Here is a 21,735-nt window from a genome sequence, read left to right on the forward strand (position 1 = left end):
AATTTTCTTGAACTTACCTGAATTGCGTTATTGAAGGTGGTTTGCGTTTCATGCAAGGAACCTTTTTATCATAACATTTGTGAAAATTGATTCAATAATCATATCTCTGATATCTTAATTTTTATTGAGTATAAATTTGATTTCTTTTTATCGGCAAAAAACAGCGCGATGGTAAAGTATGGGCCATTTCAGTAAATTTATTATCCAAACGTTAAACAGAAAAAACCCTTAATTTTCTAGGTCGTCATGTCAGTTGCAGAAATATGAACATTCAGGTTAATCTAACGTGTCATGTTATAAAATTTGCAGAAAACAATTAATGTCTTATAAATATTCACCAATCCTAATTTCAAGTGTTGTGGTTGAATATTTACGATATACAACAATAAAAAACTTGTGTCATGGTGCTAGCAGACATCCTAAAATAAAACATGGCGCGCTTCGCCCGACTTCCGCATAACTTATTGCTATTTTAATATCAACAAAGTTTACATTGCGTTTAAAAATAAGCCTTGGCGAAAGTTGACGATCTTCTCAATCGAAAAATGTTTTATTCATCATTTTCCGATAAATATGATGAGAGAAAAACAATTTTTTTTAAAATTAAAATCTAAATATTTTTTACATTTGTATACTTATCCTGCATTACTCCGTATTGCATTTACTGCTGTCTTTGACAGAGAGACGAACTGTGTGAGATCCAGCTGCTGAAGAAAGTTGTCCCAACCAGCCCAGGAGGCAGCGCCCTCTCACAGTCGGCACGTGACCCGGAAGTCATGACGTCACACCAAAAGACATAACTGCTTTAAACATAACATCTGAAACTTCGTGAGGAGGTAGCTTAGCGAAAGGGAGGGCACTTAGACTTCGTAATGCAGGATAAGTATACAAATGTAAAAAATATTTAGATTTTACTAAATTTTTTAACTTATCCTGCATTACTCCGTATTGCATCTTTATCAGACAGCATGGCCGGTGGGCATACCTGCAGATGTGAACCATATTAAACCCTCGTCAAGGTCCGATGAATACGCACCGCATACAAGTGATGACCGGAACATCTACGACCATTCCTGTCTTCAGGAAACAAGAGTCGATGCAAAAACGAAACGCCAGAATAGGTAACCGAAATACAATGAGGCGTGTAGCCAAAATATATAACTTACCAAAGAGCGAAAGCGAAACGCAGTAGAGCCCTCTAATCTGAGGCGATAAACACCAGAGAGTTCGACGGGCCCCGCTCGGGGAATCGAAGAATCAGCGGCGTCGGCGGCAAAATCTACGACCAATCCCAAGAGCGAATGCGAAACGCAGGAGAGCCCTCTAGGCTGGAGGCAAGGAACACCGGTGAGGTCGACGGGCACCGCTCAGGTACCAGAGAAGCAGCGGCGTTGGCGTCGGCGCCGGTGTCCACATCTACTACCATTCCTGTCGTCAGGAAACGAGAGTTGATGCAAAAAGTAAAACCCGGATAGCTGACAGCAATAGAATGAGTCGGGTAACCCAAAACTAAAACTGACCTAAGAGCGAATGCAGAACGCAAGAGAGCCGTCTCGTCTGGGGTGATAAACACCAGAGAGGTCGACGGGCCCCGCTCAGGGTATCGGAGAATCAACCAGGGACCAAAACTGTGAACGCCGGCGACAACTTTCAAGGCTACATCACGGAAGTAGTGGTTGGTGAAGGCGGTGTCCGATCGCCACGAACAGGCTTCCCTGAACGACGGGATGGAACAGTACACCATGAAGAACCAGTGTAAATACGATCGCCCTGATCTCATTTTATTTCAGGTGATAGCCTTTGGGGGGAGGGTCCAATCCGGCGGCTCATAAGCTTTAAGGATGACCGCCCGGAGCCACAGGGAAAAGTATTCCGGCTGACCAACGACTGCGACGAAGGGGAGACCGGCAGAAAAAGGTGTTTCCTAGACTTGCGGCAGTCTTTAGATCGTAGAATAACCTTCAGTGCCCTTACTGGGCATAATGACGCTCATCCTCATCCTCGGCACCCACACTGGACGAGGGGGGAGGGGACAAGGAATGATCTATCAGGCTGTCCTGGGAGTTGAGTCTTTACGCTGACGTCCCAGTACGGTCCATGATGAACGGCGCCCTGGGTACCGCATTCGAACCGGGCACGGGAGACGTCGAGGGCGTGCTGTACATGGACTCGAGCGGCAGTAGTCAAAACCAGTAGAAACACCCGTCTTCTACTTAAGGTCGTAGAAGGAAGACGAGGGGGGTGGTTCGAAGGGCGTTGAAGACCACATTCAGATCCAACGCAGGCGGTCCAAACTTGGCCTTCAGGTCTTCAAGACTGAACGAGCGCAGCCAGGCCCGTAGGTCGGGAATTTTCGTCTTTCTCCGATCGTCCAGGATGGCCAGAACGGAGTAGATGGCGACCAGGTATGTGGGGGTGGTAAGCCCTTCAACCGACGGGTGCTACGCAAGTACAGAAGGAACTGATCCAGGATCTGCGGTGACGCTGTCATTGGATCCTGGCGTTTGTCAGAACAAAATGCCTGGAACAAGCATCATTTATCAGCATACAGTCCCCCTGTAGATGGACAGTGGGCTGAAGCAATAGCCCTGGTCGCTCTGGCCGAATAACCATTGGCTTTCTGCAGGTGTGTCAGGCGTGCAGACGATAACATGCGGGTATGAGGGTGTGGCAACAGACCGTGTGGATGGCACAGAAGGTTGGACCACACCGGAAGTTCCAGGGGTTGTCTCTGGCTATGTTTCGGAGGTCGATAACCCAACTTCTGGCTGACCAATAAGGCGAGACCAAAGTCAATGGCAGGGGTCGAGTGGCCTGGATCTCTGAAGAACCGTGGGAGGGAGAACCGGAGTCGGAAAAGCGCGCGCGCGTAATCCTTCTCAGGAACGATGGAAGGCTTCGACTGCCACAGCGGTCGTATCCGGCACAGGTGGAATGGAAGACGACAGCTGGCCACATTCAGATATGAGGCAAACAGATCTAGGGTTGGGGTGTCGACCGTTTGACATAGTCTGGCCCGAGGCGCCGGAGAGCGTGAGGCGTCGGAGAGCTTGAGGCGCCTGGAACGCCGAAGATGGTGATTCTCGGGGGCGCCGGTCGAGTTTGTAGCGCCGGGAGAGGGGTGAGTACTCTGGGTCCGCAAACACCACACTACGGTGACGTCGTCAGTGGACACGATCAACAGGGCGTGACCAAGAATGCACTGTCAGCAAGTGACGTCCTGGATAAGCCTTTATCTCGAGGCTGTTGCTGTGCCAATGGTGTTGATCTCTGGATCACAGGTGGTCACAATGTGGGCTGGTGTGGGCCACTAGCCACTGACAAGGTGGCAGGGGAGGTAGTCAGCAACAGGGGTCTGCGATTGCGTACCGTCGGTACGATTCGGAAAAAGGTGTGATCGCCTGCGAGCCAACCTCAAGTAGATGAAGTAAACCAGCTTCACAATCGACCGCCGGGGCCTCGACGTAACCGGGTAGTAGGAAGTCGAGGCAATATGGCCATTGCACGAAGTAATGAGATCGTCTTCATCCCTGAAGCGGCGTATAAGTACTCCTGTTCTTATATCGAGGTGACGATGGAGGACTACAACACGATACGAGGCAGGTATGCAACAGGGGTCAGTGGGACGGCCGAGGGACTTTAAGTATCAAATCGACACTGTGTCCGGTAGTCAAGGCGGAAGATAGGAAGGTGTCGTAGTCGAAAAGATCAAACCGGACGAAGGAAGGCGATCTTTTCCATCCCTTGAACGCCTATAGGCGCTATCGTTCTTATAGCGAAGGGTTGATGAAACAAGGTTCCTCGTGACAGCCGTGTTGGTAGAGGAGGTCTATTGTTTCCAACATCCGTGCATGGATGGACTGCGACAGGCGCCTGGTTGAGTGGTAGCACCAAGCGTACAGGTAGACATGGAAACCAATCTGTAGGCCAAAATGGCGGGAAAGAAAACAAAATGGCGGGAACAACATTGCGCCCGTAAATTACTGTGACGTGAGCCACAGACGAGCGATAAACGTTACAATTTACGAATGGGAAGACCCTAAGGTCACGGCCCATAACAGGTAACAATGTAGCAGCATATAATGAATGCAGAAACACGCAAAATATAAAAAACAAATAATAAGCTTTAATTTCCACAAGGGATACAAAGTACGTCCGTCCGTGGAGGTGACAAAGCAGTTATGTCTTTTGGTGTGACGTCATGACTTCCGGGTCACGTGCCGACTGTGAGAGGGCGCTGCCTCCTGGGCTGGTTGGGACAACTTTCTTCAGCAGCTGGATCTCACACAGTTCGTCTCTCTGTCAAAGACAGCAGTAAATGCAATACGGAGTAATGCAGGATAAGTTAAAAAATATCATAAATTCTGACGTCAATATTTCAGTAAGTGTAAAGGTCACCAGATGTAATGTCACAGACAGGGGTAGTCTGCTGATAATCTTTCGTAACAAAACAGTAAGTCAATTTTGAAATATATTTTCCTATCAGATACAGCAAAAATATAAGTCAATACATTGTATCAGTAATCACCACTAACATGAAATAAAAGTATGACTTGACATATGACCATGATGACAGTATGACATATTATTTCATCCATTTGACTTGCTCCAGTGACCCGGAAACGGTAGACGACATGCCACATGCAAGTTTCTTGGTATCTTTTATTTGAACTTTTGTTGAAATTTAAGAATCACCATTCAATGTTACGATGAGTATAAATGGTCATGATTCATATTTCTGCGTCAAACACGCTGATAAGCTGGTTTTCACTATAATAAGTGTATCCCACGCAATACAACTTTGGATATCGTCAATCAGCAATGATCACCCTCCACAACAGGTGTGCGAAAATGGGCTTGACAAAACGTGTTTCAAAATAACACTTCTGCTGAATATGATTTTTTCTGGGTTCTCACCGATGAAATAATGTGTAATTAGTCTGGCATGACTTTCCAGGTTTGTTACAGTATGCTTGGATGTCTGACAGTGAGCCTCATGTCCCTGGAGGAACATTAACCATTGTGGACTGTGGTCAACAGGTTCTCGTCTATCAGTCAGTATAATATATACAAAATTAAAATAAATGCAGATCATCACCAGCCTTTGATCTGACATCCTTGATCATTTGATGGGTTTCAGAATATCCAGTCAGAAAAGGTCCTTATCATGATCCATTTGCCTCAGTCTTCCTTGCCACACCCCATGACTTTAGTTCACCTAATGTGGTCTATTTTGCACATACATGTACTGCTCCAAGCCTGTTTTTCCTTTGTATGCAACCACTGTATCACGACTTCCTCAGCTGGTGTGTATAAAGGTGCCCCTGCTAGCATGTAACAAGAATTGTGAAGGAAAGTCACACTTTCAATCAAAAACATATTTGTCTTTCCTTGAATATTTTTTGGTTAAGTGCCTGATATTGTCAGTGTCATAAAAATTTTTAAAAAAGATTTTCATAAGGATTTTTCTTTGACAGACCTAAGTCAAGCCAAGGGACAAGTTAGGTAGAATTACGACTTTAAATGTCCTCATTTCTGAGGTGTCCATATTTTTTATATTTTTTTGATAAAATATGTAGATTTACCTGTTACTTTACCTGTTACGTAAAACAAATTCTTAAAATGTGAAAAGGAATCGTTCAGAAGATAATTTTTTTTATCCCATCGTTTCACAAAATCCAGTTGAAATGTCGTGATTTTTATACCCATAATTTCAAGTGATTTGGTACCCAAATGGGTATGTGATTTTGTAGATCTACAGTGCTGTGCAAGTTATATTCGTACGATCCAAAATGGCCGCCGTTTGTTTACATATCGACTTGCTTTTACAGAGCGTCATTTATTAATGAAAAAATTATCTACATACCTTAATGCTTGGTCAGATGACCTTTCATTGTCAGAACTTTAGATATCCGGCGTGGAATAGATTCATAAAGGCCACGAATAAAGTCTAGCTCAATGTCCTGCCAAGTGATATGGATCGCTTCAAACAGCTGATCTTGGTTAGTGATGTTGTTTACGGTGTCCTGTAGTTTTTGCTTTAGTTTTAGCCAAACATTTAAATCCGGTGATTGTGCTGGCCAATCCATCGTATTTATGGCATTGTCGGCGATGAATTTTTTCACAATATTTGCCCTATGAACGGGCACATTGTCTTCTTGAAATATATAGTTATTGTCTGGAAAATGTCTACAAATTACTGGCCACAAATTATTGTCCACAATTTCTATGTATTTCTGGGCATTGATGTTACCATTTACACGCACCAAAGTCCCCACACCATGATAACTGATACTCCCCCACACCATCAAACTCAACTTCCTGGTTCGAGGGGGACACATGCACTCGGGTCGATCGGCTTTATTTTCCTTTCTTTAAATGTATACACGATTATTATTTCCAATAACCACCTGACTCTCATCAGTAAAGATTACATTTTTCCAAACATCATTGACAGTTTTTTTCCTCATACTCGGAGTAGACACAAGACACGTTTTCTTCTGTTCACCCCCCTCACAAACATCTTTTTTTTCGTGATGCGCCTGTAGAATCCTTCTCGGTGTAATTCCCTTTGAATTGTTCTTTTCAAGACAGGTTGGTCTCTCACCAAATTGAAATTACCAGTGATGTCCTTCAAAGGTCTCTGTCTATTATTTTTAACGAGTCTGAACAGCGCGGTGCGATCTCTGTCTGACAACTTTTTTGTCTAGCTTGTCTCGGGATGTTTTCTACCGAACCCGTTCGCTGAACTTTAGCAAAAATACTACTCAAAGTAGACTTGGGAACCCCCAACAGGTCAGTAATCGCTTGATAACTTTTCCCCTCTTCTTATAACTTTAACACTATTCTTTTCACATCACCACTCAATTCCTTAGATTTTCTCCCCATGTTTGCACTGATTAGCGTATGTTTTGATCAAAACAGCAGACCACACTTTGAAGGACATCATGTGACGGTCACATAATCAAAGTGACGTCATATCAAATTTAACATGGTTCCGAGCATTATTGACGCTACGCAAAACATTTTTGTGCTTGTAAAATATTTGACGGTTATAACTGGCACGGCACTGTACCTAGAATAATTTTGTTTAAGTTTCAAAGATATGCATTAATTTTAGTATCATAAAGTTAATTTACTATCACTTTCCTATCAATACAATACAATTAACTTAGGTTTAACCAACTTAACTGGCCTCTTCTTCAGTGACAAGATGTCAATTTCCTATCAAAAGCAAACAATCAATTTCAAGGATCATAGTCATAATCATATTATGAACTTGAAGAAATGTTTTATTATAATATGTTCTGCTCATTTACTATTGTTGGCAATATACATGAAAACATCAACATAATTATAGATCTATTGTCTTATTTTCTTAGATATAAATTCACAAAGTATCTTGGGTACAATGATAAAAACGATAGATAAAACTGCTAGTATTTTGATTGTTTTTCGAAATCTGCATTATTTGCTACTGAATGGTGTACCTAGAATGTATATAAGTTGTGATTTTGTGTATATTAAAACATTTTTAATTATTCGCGGTGTTTGTTGTCTTTGTTCAACTTAACAAACCCCGTGTTGGGCCATGTCCAAATGTGTTTCTTACGTTTGGTCCGCTTGTTAACAGCAGGCCAATGTCAGAAAGTTTATCAACCGAAATCATTTGCAAACTCGATAAAAATGTGATATTTTTTTTACAAAGATTTATGCATCCGTGTAAATAATTCTAGAAAATTAAGTTTGATGTAACTAAGGATTGTAATACTATTACGGGATCACGTTGCATGTGGAGTTGTTTGTTTACCGCCATTGCCATGATCGTACAAGTTCCATCCAATCGATGATGTTATGATTCAGATTGTTTTTGTTTACAATTAATCACACCAAAATTTGCTAATTTATAGAAATAAAGGAACTTGAGGGTTTTCTTTTCATCAGGTAATGAAAAATATGATCGAATGTTAAAAATGATAACATTATAAAGAAAATATCGGATTGCATGCTGCTCAACTTGAAGAACCAAAAAGTCAACAATGGCCGTTTCTGGTAGTTGTGTGCCGAGAAGTTTGGCCAAAACCTTTTTAACTCACGATATTTTCTTTTTGAGGTAATAGAAACAACTGAAAGTTTGGATATAGAGCAAGCTGAGCATTTACGCATGTCATACATAATTCAAATGTTACGCAAAGCCTTCTTTTGTTTGTGGGTGTCCTTATGCTATTCGACCTGTCAAATGCGTTTGACATTAGCATTGACAGCTTTAATTTGGACAAAATGAATGTGTCAGCTTTCGGGTTTTTTATTTCCAACTAATTTAAGCTGTAAAAGCATTATTTAAATAAGCATGAAATACTCATATATGACACTTTTGGAGGAACATACACACAAGCAATGCAGAACCTACCAACAAGATAGGAAATGTATTCAATACACAAGCAATGCAGAACTTACCAACAAGAAAGGAAATGTATTCAATACTGCGAGATGACATTATGTGCCAAGTTTGGTGAAGAAATATGGTACGATTTTCAAGATCTGCTCCGGAAACGAGGACTACCGCCATTTATAAGTCAAAGTCGTGGCCATGGAAACTAAAAAAAAAATTGTTTTTAAAATCCCAAACTATCAAAAGGCACCAGTTCACCGCTAGACCTATCTATGTGCCATGTTTGGTGAAGAAATATGGTACGGTTTTCAAGATCTGCTCCGGAAACGAGGACTACCACCATTTATAAGTCAAAGTCGTGGCCATGGAAACTCGAAAAAGCATTCTTTAAAAATCCCAAAATTATCAAAAGGCACCAGTTCACCACTAGACCTATCTATGTGCTAAGTTTGGTGAAGAAATATGGTATGGTTTTCAAGATCTGCTCCGGAAACGAAATGTGACTTCGAGGAGGGGGATAATAATGTGATAAACATAACTTTCATATGTATAAGCAGTAGGATTAGACCTTTCAAATGGTGCATAACATGTAGTAGCAAAAATGTTTTACAAGCAGATATTTTCCTTGATAAATGTTGGCTTCATCTATCACAAAAGAGTCTCTGGGAACTTGGTGTCACAGCAGTAAAAGCTTCTGGTTGACTGGTGTTGAAAGAGTTCATTGATTAATTTAATTCTAGTCAGATTTCAATTTCTGGATGCCATGCTCAACCTGGGTTATGACAAAGACTTGTAACGAGAATGAAGTGCTTATGTGTTGAGATGGAAAAGGCCTATGGCCGCCTGCATATCCCAACATGATCATCTGTGTCAAAACTTATTCCTCAGGCTCAAAACTGGCAAGAGACCATCAACTTTTTCTATAAACTCCACAAAAAGGAATGTTTCAATAAGTAGTCAGCTGTTGGATGTCCTGTTGAGATGGCCATCTAAACTTGGTTAGAAGTCCACTGGCTGGATCCCGGGTGGCAGGTGATGATACGGAACAGTCGGCATCGGACATACTTACAGTACCCCATCTTGTGCCCGTTAGGTTCTCTGGCTGACCAGATGATAGGCCAAGATGAAGATCTGACATAATTATTGAGCATTTCTCAAGATTCAAAGTTACCTGATTAATGTTTACCATGCTTTGTTTATATTTAAAATAACAAATAATTGCAACTAATTTCAGGGAATATTTAATCCGCTGACAGTTCAAAATTGACAGTCGTCTGCCATCACAACCCAATGTTGTTGTTTTTAGCTCAAGACAGAACCCACGTTTTTGAAATGTGCCTCACTTTATGTCTTTTGTACAACAGCACTGAAAAGGTTTTGGGATAAATGTTCAGAAATCAAGAAATATAGGAAAATGCTACACTGAAACGAACCTCTCTCAGGGGAAAGAGTTTACATACCTTGTGGAAACATCAAGCACAGGGCGGATTTTGTGGGGATTATTGGAACATAACTGTGACTACCTTTCCCAATCACTGCCTTATGTTTGCAAAGAAAAGACTTCCAGGTCCTACCTCCACTGCATGCTCAGGAACATCTTCTCTGTTCAGTGCTCTCCCTGTGGTGCTGATCATGCCTGAAGAAATGCACAAAGAACATACAGAGTTTGACACTTTCTTTGATTATTTACATTCTAGGACCCATTGGCATGAAGCAACTTTTGCACAACTATAGTTAACTACCTTAAAGTGTGCACCCAAGCATAATGTAGGCACCCCGCTGTTGGAGCGGCAGAGAATTCGAGTATTTTGTGCAGTAAAACACCACATCATATCTATTCAGCAACTCAGGTGAACGAACGGTTTTTTAAAGCGAATAACACATAAATAAATAAATAAATCATTTTTTACACCTTGAATCATTAACAACTACTAGATCGTGTTAGTAGGCAGAGCATGTATACTGTTTTGTCATCTATCCCTCCTCCCCTCTGGTCTATAACGCTCATCAATTATTTGGACCCCAAAGGTAGCGTTGTAGCGAGGGATCACTGTATTCCCCTAACTTTTATACTTATCATGTCACAACAGGATGCAATATTCCTTCTTGCTTCAATCATAAAACAGTGCAGAACATTGTGAAAACAATCCTCACCAGAATACACCCTCCTACCACCTCGCTCCCAGCATGCTCCTGCACTACTCATCACTTTTTCCATGATCACCCGTAGGCAGGTGATAAGTGGATCCAACGTTCTGGGGATGGACGGGCAGGCAGTCATGACCAGTTGTGTCAGGATACGTATATATATAAGGGGAATACTCTGATTCCCTATATTTTTTAACTTCACAACAGTATGCAATTATCCCACGGTAGGACGGCAGGTTAGAACAACTGCATATCCCCATTTGCAATTGAGAGGTCGGTCCAGAGCACGGACTTGACTAGACTGCCGCTTTGTCTTCAACCTATGGGCGTGTTCAACTTTACTAGTCCCGTAATTACATTGCAACCTGGAGGTACTTGATTGATCGGGAACCGTAGTTACCCTCACGATACATAGTACCCTTGGTACGGAGTTTAATGCGATCATTCCGTAGAAAGAAAGAACAAACATGCAGGCGTACCGATATGGGCGTCCAAAATGGCAGGCACTCCGTTCCAAGTCGGCAGGGACGACGAGTTGCTGCGCGAAAATGAGAACACCCAGCAGGTCCTTCGACATCCTCAATGGACATATCTCGGAGGTAGAAGTTGGTGAAAGTAGAGTCGGTTCGCCAAAAACAGCCTCGGAAGATATCTGTGACTGAGCTGTTGTTGTGGAGTGCCATTGTGGATGCCAGCGCCCGAATTTCATGTGGAAGGGAAGCTCTAGGTGGATCCAAATAAGCATGGGCGCAAGCCTGAAGAAAGTTTCAACATAACCAAAACGACAGGGTATTCTTGGAAATAATCCAGAAACCCTCCTCAGTGGTGGTGAGGAAAAGAAGTTTACGTTGATGCCGAAAATGACAGGTGACATAATGCACGAACAGGACACAGGGAGATGTCCTCTGTATCACTAGACCCAACAATGTTAGTCAGCGGGGCCATAGTGAATGGTCGATCCGCCTGACCAGGGCATTAATTTTGGACAATGAAGTCTAAGTCCCACATGAAGCCAAGATGTACCTCTGCACATGGAAACAGTCAAACTTGACGTCGAGAGCGTGGAGATCATTGACGCGTGCCGCATTGGCAAAAGACAGAAGAAAGGCAGTTTTCTGCGTAAGCGGCACCAACTTGCATGGGAGAGAGGTTCGTAGGGATTAACAAGGAGGTGACGTAGAACCAGTCACAAGTCCCAGGCTGGAGATCAAAATTTTAATCGCTGATCACCCTCACTTAAGGATGGCAGTGAGTTCAGGAGCAGTGGCAAGAAGGATAGAACAGGAGGCGCCAAGGACCGAGTTAACAGCTGAGACATAACTGGCAATAGTACTGCCTGACAAATGTTTGGTCTCACTTAAATAGACAAAGAAATCAGCTATGAACAGAGTAGAAGCCACAGTGGGATCCATATCATGTTGACGACAATAAGCCTCGAAAGATAACCATTTCTGATCATACAAGGAGGCCATAGAAAGGTGGTGTGTGTAACAAATAGCATCAGTCGTCACCATAGAGAACCCCTAGCCATCGATGTGTTCTGCAAATGGAACACATGTAGATCCAGACACAGATATGGTTGACGAGTGTGTGGATTTCTCAGCAGACCAGGAAATATGTCTGGCTCTCACGCGAGTCGGAGCAGGTGCGGAAAGCCATGTCCGAATAGGCCAATAAGACACTACCAAAAGAATCTGGATGTTCCCTGTTAAGGTAATACACATCTGTAGTGCCTGCACAGTGCCTTCAGCCTGAGCAGTGGAGAGAGTTTTCTCATAAACCTCCTGAACCTTGTTATTGAAGAGATTCTCTGATGACCAGGGTTGACGAAACAAGTATTTGTCACAGAGTGACGAAATATCCCCCGCCTGTACACCATAGTACCAAATATGAAGACAATCCAGCGATTAGTTCTTGAGATATTGTGGCAACACCGTTTTCCAACTCCAAAAACAGATTTGCCTGCTGTGACCTTGAAAATGGGGTCAAGGTCACCAAATCTGACAGGTGTATGCGGTGTCTGTATATACACTATAGTTCCAAATATGAAGATAATCCAGCGATTAGTTCTTGAGATATTGCGGCAACACCGTTTTCCAACTCCAAAAGCAGATTTGCCTGCTGTGACCTTGAAAATGGGGTCAAGGTCACCAAAACCGACTGGTGTCTGCGGTGTCTGTATATACACCATAGTTCCAAATATGAAGACAATCGAGAGGTTTAGTTCTTGAGATATCGCGGCAACACCGTTTTCCAACTCTAAAAGCAGATTTGCCTGCTGTGACCTTGAAAATGGGATCAAGGTCACCAAAACCGACTGGTGTCTGCGGAGTCTGTATATACACTATAGTTCCAAATATGAAGACAATCCAGTGTTTAGTTCTTGAGATATCGCGGCAACACCGTTTTCCAACTCCAAAAGCAGATTTGCCTGCTGTGACCTTGAAAATGGGGTCAAGGTGACCAAAACCGACTGGTGTCTGCGGTGTCTGTATATACACCATAGTTCCAAATATGAAGACAATCCAGTGTTTAGTTCTTGAGATATCGCGGCAACACCGTTTTCCAACTCCAAAAGCAGATTTGTCTGCTGTGACCTTGAAAATGGGATCAAGGTCACCAAAACCGACTGGTGTCTGCGGAGTCTGTATATACACCATAGTTCCAAATATGAAGACAATCCAGTGTTTAGTTCTTGAGATATCGCGGCAACAAACAGGTGGGACGTACGTACGGACGGTCGTGAATAAGTCAAACAAAAGCAACGGACGCCTACCAACCTCCTCAATATAGGCCTGGCGACGAATAAGGAGGAGTGAGCCCATGGCGTGCATAAGGAGAAGAGTTGTGTTGAGTCCAGTCGCAATGTACCTAGTTTCCTCCATTCTGAGGACGGGGTTCTCAGAAAACGTTTTTAACAACATCTGTAATATTCTAAATTGTTCTTTTTGCAATGATAGACCAATAATATTTTGTTATTATTATGGCATATCAATATGTTAAATACCCGTGAAGATCTGAGTTAAAATAGTTCTTCAGCAATCCATGCTTGCCTTAAAAGGCAACTATGCTTGTTGTAAGAGGCAACAAACAGGACCGGGTGGTCAGGCACGCTGACTTGGTTGATGCATGATATCAATCACTGGATGGTCTGGTCGAGATTTGTTTATTTACAGACAGCTATCATATAACTGGAATATTGCTGAGTGTGGCGTTAAACAAACAAACAAAAATTTAAAAAATTATATTGCTCCCCATCGATGTCGGAAAATAATTACAAAAACATTGAGAGTGGGATCAATGCACTACAATTTCGGATTTACACATCGGCGGCAATCAAGAACAAGAGTTTGCCACTAACGAGCCTTATCATATAATGGGTAGGCTTCTCGGCAGGATAAAGCCAACGTATAAAAATGATATCCGTTGGGGTCATATGCAGATAGAGATGCAAATATCAAAGGTCAAGTAGGGACTACTTTCACTGTTTATAAACAAACATGGCGTCACCCTCGTCATTCTGCGATCGAGTCAGAATTAACCATCTGGAATCTGGATAAACTACAGGGATAATTGCTATCATTATCAAAAGAACAGTCTAATATACTGAAAATCAGTGTCTAACTGTGACGTAGCTAAGGCATTTTATAAGTTTTGGCAACTTTGGAGTTATAAATTTCGAAACAATTTTGCGAGGGCACGAGGCCTAGCCAAGCGGGATCAGTGCTTGTAGACCTCTGCGGCTTGAAACCTCCACAAATTAAAATAGTTGGATTTGGCTGAAATATGTTTGAATTGTTACCTTGTTTCGTTTTGTCGCTGTGTGTACATCTGACTACACTTCTTAACGTTATGACAGGATAGACCAACTGTCAACAACGTCTGACCATGGCCGTGACGTGGCATAGAGTAGGGTTGAGTAGCTCCCCTTTGACAAAGGGCAGTTACTCTAGCGGCCAGACCGATGGATTGCCGCGAAAGGCAATTAAAAACAATTGTTGTTTTGCGTATATGTTGCTTTGCCTCTGTATAAGAAACAGATTTCAGTTGGAACTATATTGGCTACTGTCACTCTCCGACTGACACATCACTTACCCTGTGACGTAAAAATATTAATGAGCGCATTCCAGGAAAACTCGCAATGTTTCGGTAACATTTGTGAGAGAGGAAAGCGATTTTGAAGCACAGAATTAAAGAATGACATTATATGATAAAGAGGTTATCACACTTGCGTGTTTGGGGATGTTAAATATCCTGTATTAGGAATAAACACAATGTTTATTCCTAATGCAGGATATTAAACATCCCCAAACACACTCGCGTGATAACCACTATATATCCCCCGCCCCTGTTGCAGAATTTATGACATAATTAAATCTAAACAAACCTTAACCTTTTTTAACCGAGGTGGAACTTGTCATGGAAATTGTAAAAAAAAGATGAGTTTGGAACCTAAGTCCATCTTATTGCCATGGAAACGTAAAAAATAAATATTTCTAAAATTTCGAAATAGCAAAAGGCACCAGTTCAGCATGTACCCAACAGACCTGCAAAGTTTGATGAAAAAATATTAAACGGTTTATGAGTTATGCTCCGGAAACAAACCCTACCCTCACAGAACCTAAGTCCATCTTGTTGCCATGATAACGTAAAAAATAAATATTTCTAAAATTTCGAAATAGCAAAAGGCACTAGTTCAGCATGTACCTGACAGACCTGCAAAGGTTGATGAAAAAATATTAAACGGTTTATGAGTTATGCTCCGGAAACGAAATGTGACGGACAGACGGAACCCGTTTCTATATCCCCCACCAACTTTGTTGGGCGGGGGATAAAAAAAATAACACATAGTAGTGAATACTGCTACCAGTAGTAAACATAGTAGACATGCGAATCTATTTCGAAATTTTCTCGATGCTAGTTTGATCAAATTTGGCTTCGATGTGGGAGATACATGCTTCCGGTTTTTGCAACGATAGATAAAACTGCAAGTATTTTTATTATTTTTTCGCAATCTGCATTATTTTGCTTCTGAATGGTTTACCTAAAATGTATGTAAGTTCAGATGTTGCGTATTATCAAATATTTTTCATTATTCAAAGTGTTTGTTGACTTTGTTACATTGTGACTTAGGCCACATCCAAACATGTCTCTTACGTCTTTCTGCTTGTCAACAGCTGGTCAAGGACAGAAAGTTTATCAAATTTAATCATTTGCAAACTCAACAAAATAATTTATTTATTTTTTTACAAAGATTTATACATCTGTGTAATTAATTCTAGAAATCTATTTTGGATGTAACAAAATGATATTAATAGTATTACAAGATCACGATGCATATGGAGTTGTTTGTTTACTACCATTGTCATGATCGTACAAATTCCATCCAATCGATGATGTTACGATTCAGATTGTTTTAGTTTACAATGAATTACATGAAAGTTGCTAATTTTTAGAAATTATGGAACTTCAGTGTTTTCTTAAGTCAGCTAACAAAAACATTTAAGATCGAATGAAATAAATGCATGTCATAAATAATTTAAATGTTTCGCAAGCCTACTGGTAAATAGATATTGTGAGTTTTGTTTGGGGGGTGTCCTTATGCTATTCGCCTGTCGAATGTGTTTAACATTAGATGCACGGCTAGTGGCACTCTCTGTCGAATGGGTTCAACATTAGCACTGAGAGCTTTAATACATGTCCCAGATTAGATGAAAAATCTTTCAGTTTTCAAGTTGTGCTCTGGAAACGAAATCCACCACCCCTTTTGAGAATTAAGTACAAATATTTTCCATGGAAATCGAGAAAAATAAAAGTAAAATCCTAGATATTTTTTATATTTGTATACTTATCCAGCATTATTCCTTGATGCATATTACTGCTTGTTCTTGACAGAGAGCTGTGTGAAGGTATTTGCTTGAAGAAGCTGCTCCAACTAGCTGAGAGGCCAACCCATCATGCAGCCCCCATGTGACCAAGGGAAGTGACGTCGCGGATCCTCACATTACTCTGGAGTTCGAAACATCGGATGGGTTGGTCCCTTTAGACGCAGTAATGCAGGATAAGTAGACAAACATAAAAAATATCTAGGATTTTACTAGATTTTTTACTTATTCTGCATTACTCAATGCATCTTTATCAGACGGAACTTTCTGTGGACTTTCATCTTTATTTCCAGACTCTGTTCCCTAGCCAATCCTTGGATGTGTGGTCGGCTTCGGGTGACAACTCCATGTATGGGAACCTCCCATTCCCTCAGCCCGTCCTCGGCTGTGTGGTCGGCATCGGGTGACCACTCCATGTATGGGAGTCATGAACCTTCTAAGTCCAGGGCTTACGCCAGGGGAGGTCAAGAGGCTGGCTCTGGACTTGGAGGCGTGGTCAATGACATGTAGTAGTGGTGACATGCTGGGCCACTACTAACGGACCAAAGCTGTGCATGCCTTGCACATCCTTCAATGCGACGTCTCGCAGGTAGTGACTGGTGAAGGCCGTGTTGGATTGCCAGAAACATACCCCCATGATGGCGTGTAGAGAGCAGTTGCTGTGTAGCGCCATGGTGGGGGCGACCGTCCGGATCTCATGCGGGGTTGTTGGAGCATGGGGGGCCCACTGAGATACCATGCCGCAATCTAACATGAATACCCCATTCAGACACAGTATACTGACTCCGAGTCCGAGACCAGTCCTGGTTTTAGCCCCTTAATGCCGAGCGCCAGACAGGGTAACAACAAGTACCATCTATTAACGTCTTCAGGTATGACGCGGACGGGGATCGAACCTCGAACGATCCGCTCTCCGGGCGGACACTCTACCACTAGACCACAGAGTCAGTCAAACTAGAGCGAAGGCGTCTGGGTGAAGTTTCCACTCTGTGGGAGCCACTTTGCCTGGCCGAGATAGCGCATCCGCTTGGAAGTTTCGGCAGCCCAGGATGTGTTGAACCTTGAACTGAATCCCCAGACGATCCACCAGGTGAAACAATCTGAATGTCTGTTGAAGGAGCGAGGTCGAATGAGTCATTCCTTGGTTCCGAAGGCACCAAACGACGGTGATGTTGTCCATCAAGATGGAGAGCCGGGCGTGTCTGAGGGCCTGCTTCCAGTGAGTGATGGCCAAGATAAGTGCCTCCAGTTCGAGGTTGTTGATGTGCCATGGGCGCTGACCACAGCCCCGAGGAGACCTGTCCCTCCAGGTGTGTGCCCCATCCCTGCAGGGACACATCTACGAATAGGCGCAGAGAGGTCATAAGCCCTATCAAGGAGACCGCCTAAGACATTCGATTCCACCGTCCACCATCGGAGATGTTGTTTGAGGTGATCCGGGAGGACGATGGATACTGAGGCGTCCTGGCGCCTGATGTAGGGAGCCAGGAACATCTGAACTGGGCGCAGTTGGAGCCTTCCTCTGTAGGTCAAGTCCTGTGCTGATGTCATTGGCGCAGAGTGAGTGGTAGGTGGAAAGCTGGAGTCAGTCACGCCTGCATGCGCTCCCACCGGTTTCTGGGTAGAGAGAGGAGATTGAGGTCCGTCTGCAAGAGGCCCCCGATGAAATGAAGGCGATTTGAGGGTGTCAACTTCCTGAGGTTGATCTTCCACCCCAGCTGGTATAGGAGCCGGAGGGTGAAGTCCCTGTGGCGGAGTAGAGTGACAGTGTCCTGATGGTTCAATAGGCAGTCGTCTATGTACGCCTCGAACTGAATGTCCCGACGATGGAGGGCTTGGTAAGCCATGTGAATAGCCATGGGGCCAAAGAAATTCCAAATGGGAGGACTACCTCTTTGATAATGGACTCCAATGAAGATGAAGCGGAGGAATTTCCGGTCGTCGGGGTGTATATGGACATGTAGATAGGCGTCCTCGATATCCAGGCTGATGAGCACCTCCTGTGCCTAGATCCGGGAATCGCAGTAGCCTGAGCGTGGTCATCCTGAAATAAGGTGGACGCGGCAGGTAGCGTTTGTTGAAAGTTGCGAGGTCGTGGATCATCCTGTGTTTGTCCGAGTCCTTCTTGGGGACCAGGTGTTATGGCTGGGGCGTGTACAACCTCTATGGCTTTCTTGTCTAGCAGCGCCGTGATGTTCCGGCTCAGTAGCTGCTGTTGAGTAGGGGGGTATGTGTCCACTATGGGGGACAACATGAGTGGCAGGTCGTCTATTAGCGTCAGCTTGTACCCGTGTCGGATAATATTGGTGACATATGGGTACCCCAGGATCTCCCAATTCTGCCAGAAGCGACTCAGTCTCCCACCTACTGGGATGTCGACAACTTGGACGGCTGGGGGTGGGAGGTTCCAGTCGTGCCTATTTGGCAATTGCTCTTGAGGTCCCTGCGGTCGGCGTTACCTCCCTTGGGGTGGCCGCGGTGGGACTGGTATGCGCCTAAGGAATTTCCTTTCCTCTTGCCTCTGCCCCGAGAGGTTGAGGTGGAGCCCCGCCCCCGAGTCTGGAGGATGTTGCGTCATGGCTGGTAGGACTGGCCAGACTGGGACGCCTTAGCAAATGCTGGTTGTGACACCCTGGCGATGGCCTTGAGAGCTGTCTTATCACAGGCGAAGGCTGAGACCCGGGAGTGTGTCTTGGATATCTGTCCATTGAAAAGGTCAGAGCCGGAACAAGGTTGACGCAAAGGGTCTCTCTTGAACTCTGGGTCCCAATTTGACAAGGCAAGGTACCCAAGGCCTCTAGTGGTAGTGAGTTCGATCAGAGCGGCGCGCAAGTGACAGCCATCTGTTCCACTTGTTGTTAGAGGTAGGATACAACCGTAGTTAGATGGTCAATCCTATGGGGGTTGTCCTCAATAAGTCTTGCAGTATAGCCCTGGAGGACGACGCCATCAGTGAGAGAGGTTTGAGCGTGTGGCGAATCTCTGTTTCCAAGTAGGCGAGTTTGCTGTCGGAAACTCGGACTGAGGTGGATCGGTTCAATCCCGTCATGCGGTGCATGTCCTTATCTAAGGAGTGTACATGGTTCCGCAACTTGAAGAGAGTGGACTGGGAAGTCATCTCGTCTATAACGTGGGGTCCTGAAAGACAGAGTCAGTGACAGCTTACTGAAGTCCTCATCCAGAACTGAGATCATGTCTCTGATCAGTGGGTCAGGAGGGATCGAGGTGGGGTCCGCATGGATGGCCATCTTGCTATCAACCTCTAGGCCGGGCGAGGGAGCGATTGCCTTTAATCTGTCTGCCAGCCAGTCTGCCACTTGGTCGAAACCCACGTGGGACTCGCCATCTGTGGGGGTGCAATCAAAGCAAGGGATGAAGGCGCCCTCCGAGGAGTCGGATCTATACCCACTGGAGCGTCTGCAAACCGGGGAGCTGCTCCTAGATCTATGACCCTGTCGATAAGATCTACTGTCACTCCGACGTGAAGACATACTTGGGGAAGCCGAGTGATGAGAGGTAGAAGGCGTCTGTGAGGTCAGCCAACGCGGCAGAGACAAAGGCGGGGGCGTCTGCAGAGGCGCTTGTAGAGGCGCTTGTAGAGGCGCTTGTAGAGGCATCTGTAAAGGCACTGGCGTCAACGGCTGTCTGGCCTGTAAGTACTGAATGTACTGGAGGAGAGAGGCGTCTATCATGGGCGTCTGTGCTTAGACGGGGTTGCCTGTGGGAGACACAGCGTCTGTCCGGAGGATAGTATAGGCGCCGTCGGGTACGTGAGCGCCACGCCGGGCATCAAGGTGGCCGCCACCGTAAAGATAGACGTTGTTGTGGTCATCAAAGTGCTCTGGGTGGAGACTGCGACCGCGGGGTCCGACATCAAGGTAGCAGTTGAGGTCGGAGGGTAGTCATCCGAGATGGCCAATCATCGGAGAGGTCTGACATCATGCGCCGGTGTTTCCTGGCCTGCTGTGATCTGCGTTTTTTACACACACGGAGGTACTGACTGAAAACTGTGGGTAAAAGCAGTAAACAGTCTTTACATCGGTGACCCTGGAGGCATTGCGATGTACAATTAAGGCACAGGGGGTGGGGATCCCACGCAGACATATTACGCTGGCACTTTGAGCAGGAGGACATGATGTCTGCAACGAAGAAGTGTAAAATCACAATGCGTCCCCGCACAATTATGTATGCTATAATTTGTTTATCCCACTGTGTGGGTTCATGAAACAAATATTACAACAAACGTAAGACAACATACAACAAAACAAACAATACTTGCTAGGATACGCCAATCCTGGGGTACTAAGCAAAAAGAATATAGAACGCAAACCAGTTCATTAACTGCTGGACACGTAAAATATTCAAGATGGCCACTTGGAACAACAAGACACCTGGCATTATGTTTTCTTTTGAGAAAACGCCAGTTATGCACATGTTTATCAAACATAGAATGTACAAAATACAAACCATAGGCACAACACAAAGACAAAAACATTAACTCAAATAGCAAACACGTGAGGGTTTGAATCAGTTTATGCTACAGCAAAAAACAGGTCTTCACTCATCAAGTGACAAGAGTAATGTGAGGATCTGTGACGTCACTTCCCTTGGTCACGCGGGAGCTGCGTGATGGGTTGGCCTCTCAGCTAGTTGGAGCAACTTCTTCAAGCAAATACCTTCACACTGATCTTTTCTCTGTCAAGAACAAGCAGTAATATGCATCAAGGAATAATGAAGGATAAGTAAACAATATGCAAAATATCTGCAAATAGCAAAGGGCACCACTTCAGGATCAGTTTGATATATCTACATGTACCAAGTTTTGGTGAAATATATGGAATGTTTTTTTAGTTGTGCTCCAGAAACAAAATCCACCACCTTATGAGACCAATTACAAATTGGTTCCATGCCAATAGAGGAAAATAGAAATGCCACTAGCTGTAAATAGCAAAAGGCACAACTTCAAAAGAAAATAATGCTGTTCAGTATTGTTCAAAATCTAAAATCAACAGGCACCAGTAGACTGACCTGTGTGTAGCAAGTTTCATCTAGAATATTCAACGGTTTGGGGCTTCTGCTCCGGAAACGAGCACTATTCTCATTTTTAGTAAAGTCCAACTTGTCGTTATGAACATGATGAAGACATAAAAAAAAAAAAAATTCAATCGGAAATCCCAAATCATCAATGGGCACCAGTACAGAAATTAAAAAAGTCCAAATCATCAAAAGGCACTAGTTCACCACTAGACTGATCTATATCAAAACAAAATAAAAAGAATAAAATCCCAAATCATCAAAAGACACCAGTTC

General features: G+C 43.8%; 1 protein-coding gene across 5 annotated transcripts in view; it reads right to left on the reverse strand.

Moving 5' to 3' along the window:
* Positions 1-21,735, reverse strand: part of LOC124151847 (protocadherin Fat 1-like) — a 243,775-nt gene that overhangs the window by 177,489 nt on the left and 44,551 nt on the right. For all 5 annotated transcript variants that reach the window (XM_046524511.2, XM_046524510.2, XM_046524507.2 and 2 more), the window contains exon 4: positions 9,967-10,028. In XM_046524511.2, the coding sequence (XP_046380467.2) occupies positions 9,967-10,028 (62 nt within the window). The remainder of the gene's footprint in view (positions 1-9,966; positions 10,029-21,735) is intronic.

Source organism: Haliotis rufescens, unplaced genomic scaffold (assembly GCF_023055435.1).
Source record: "Haliotis rufescens isolate VD_foot unplaced genomic scaffold, xgHalRufe1.0.p SCAF_7, whole genome shotgun sequence".
Classification (NCBI taxonomy): Eukaryota; Metazoa; Mollusca; class Gastropoda; order Lepetellida; family Haliotidae; genus Haliotis; species Haliotis rufescens.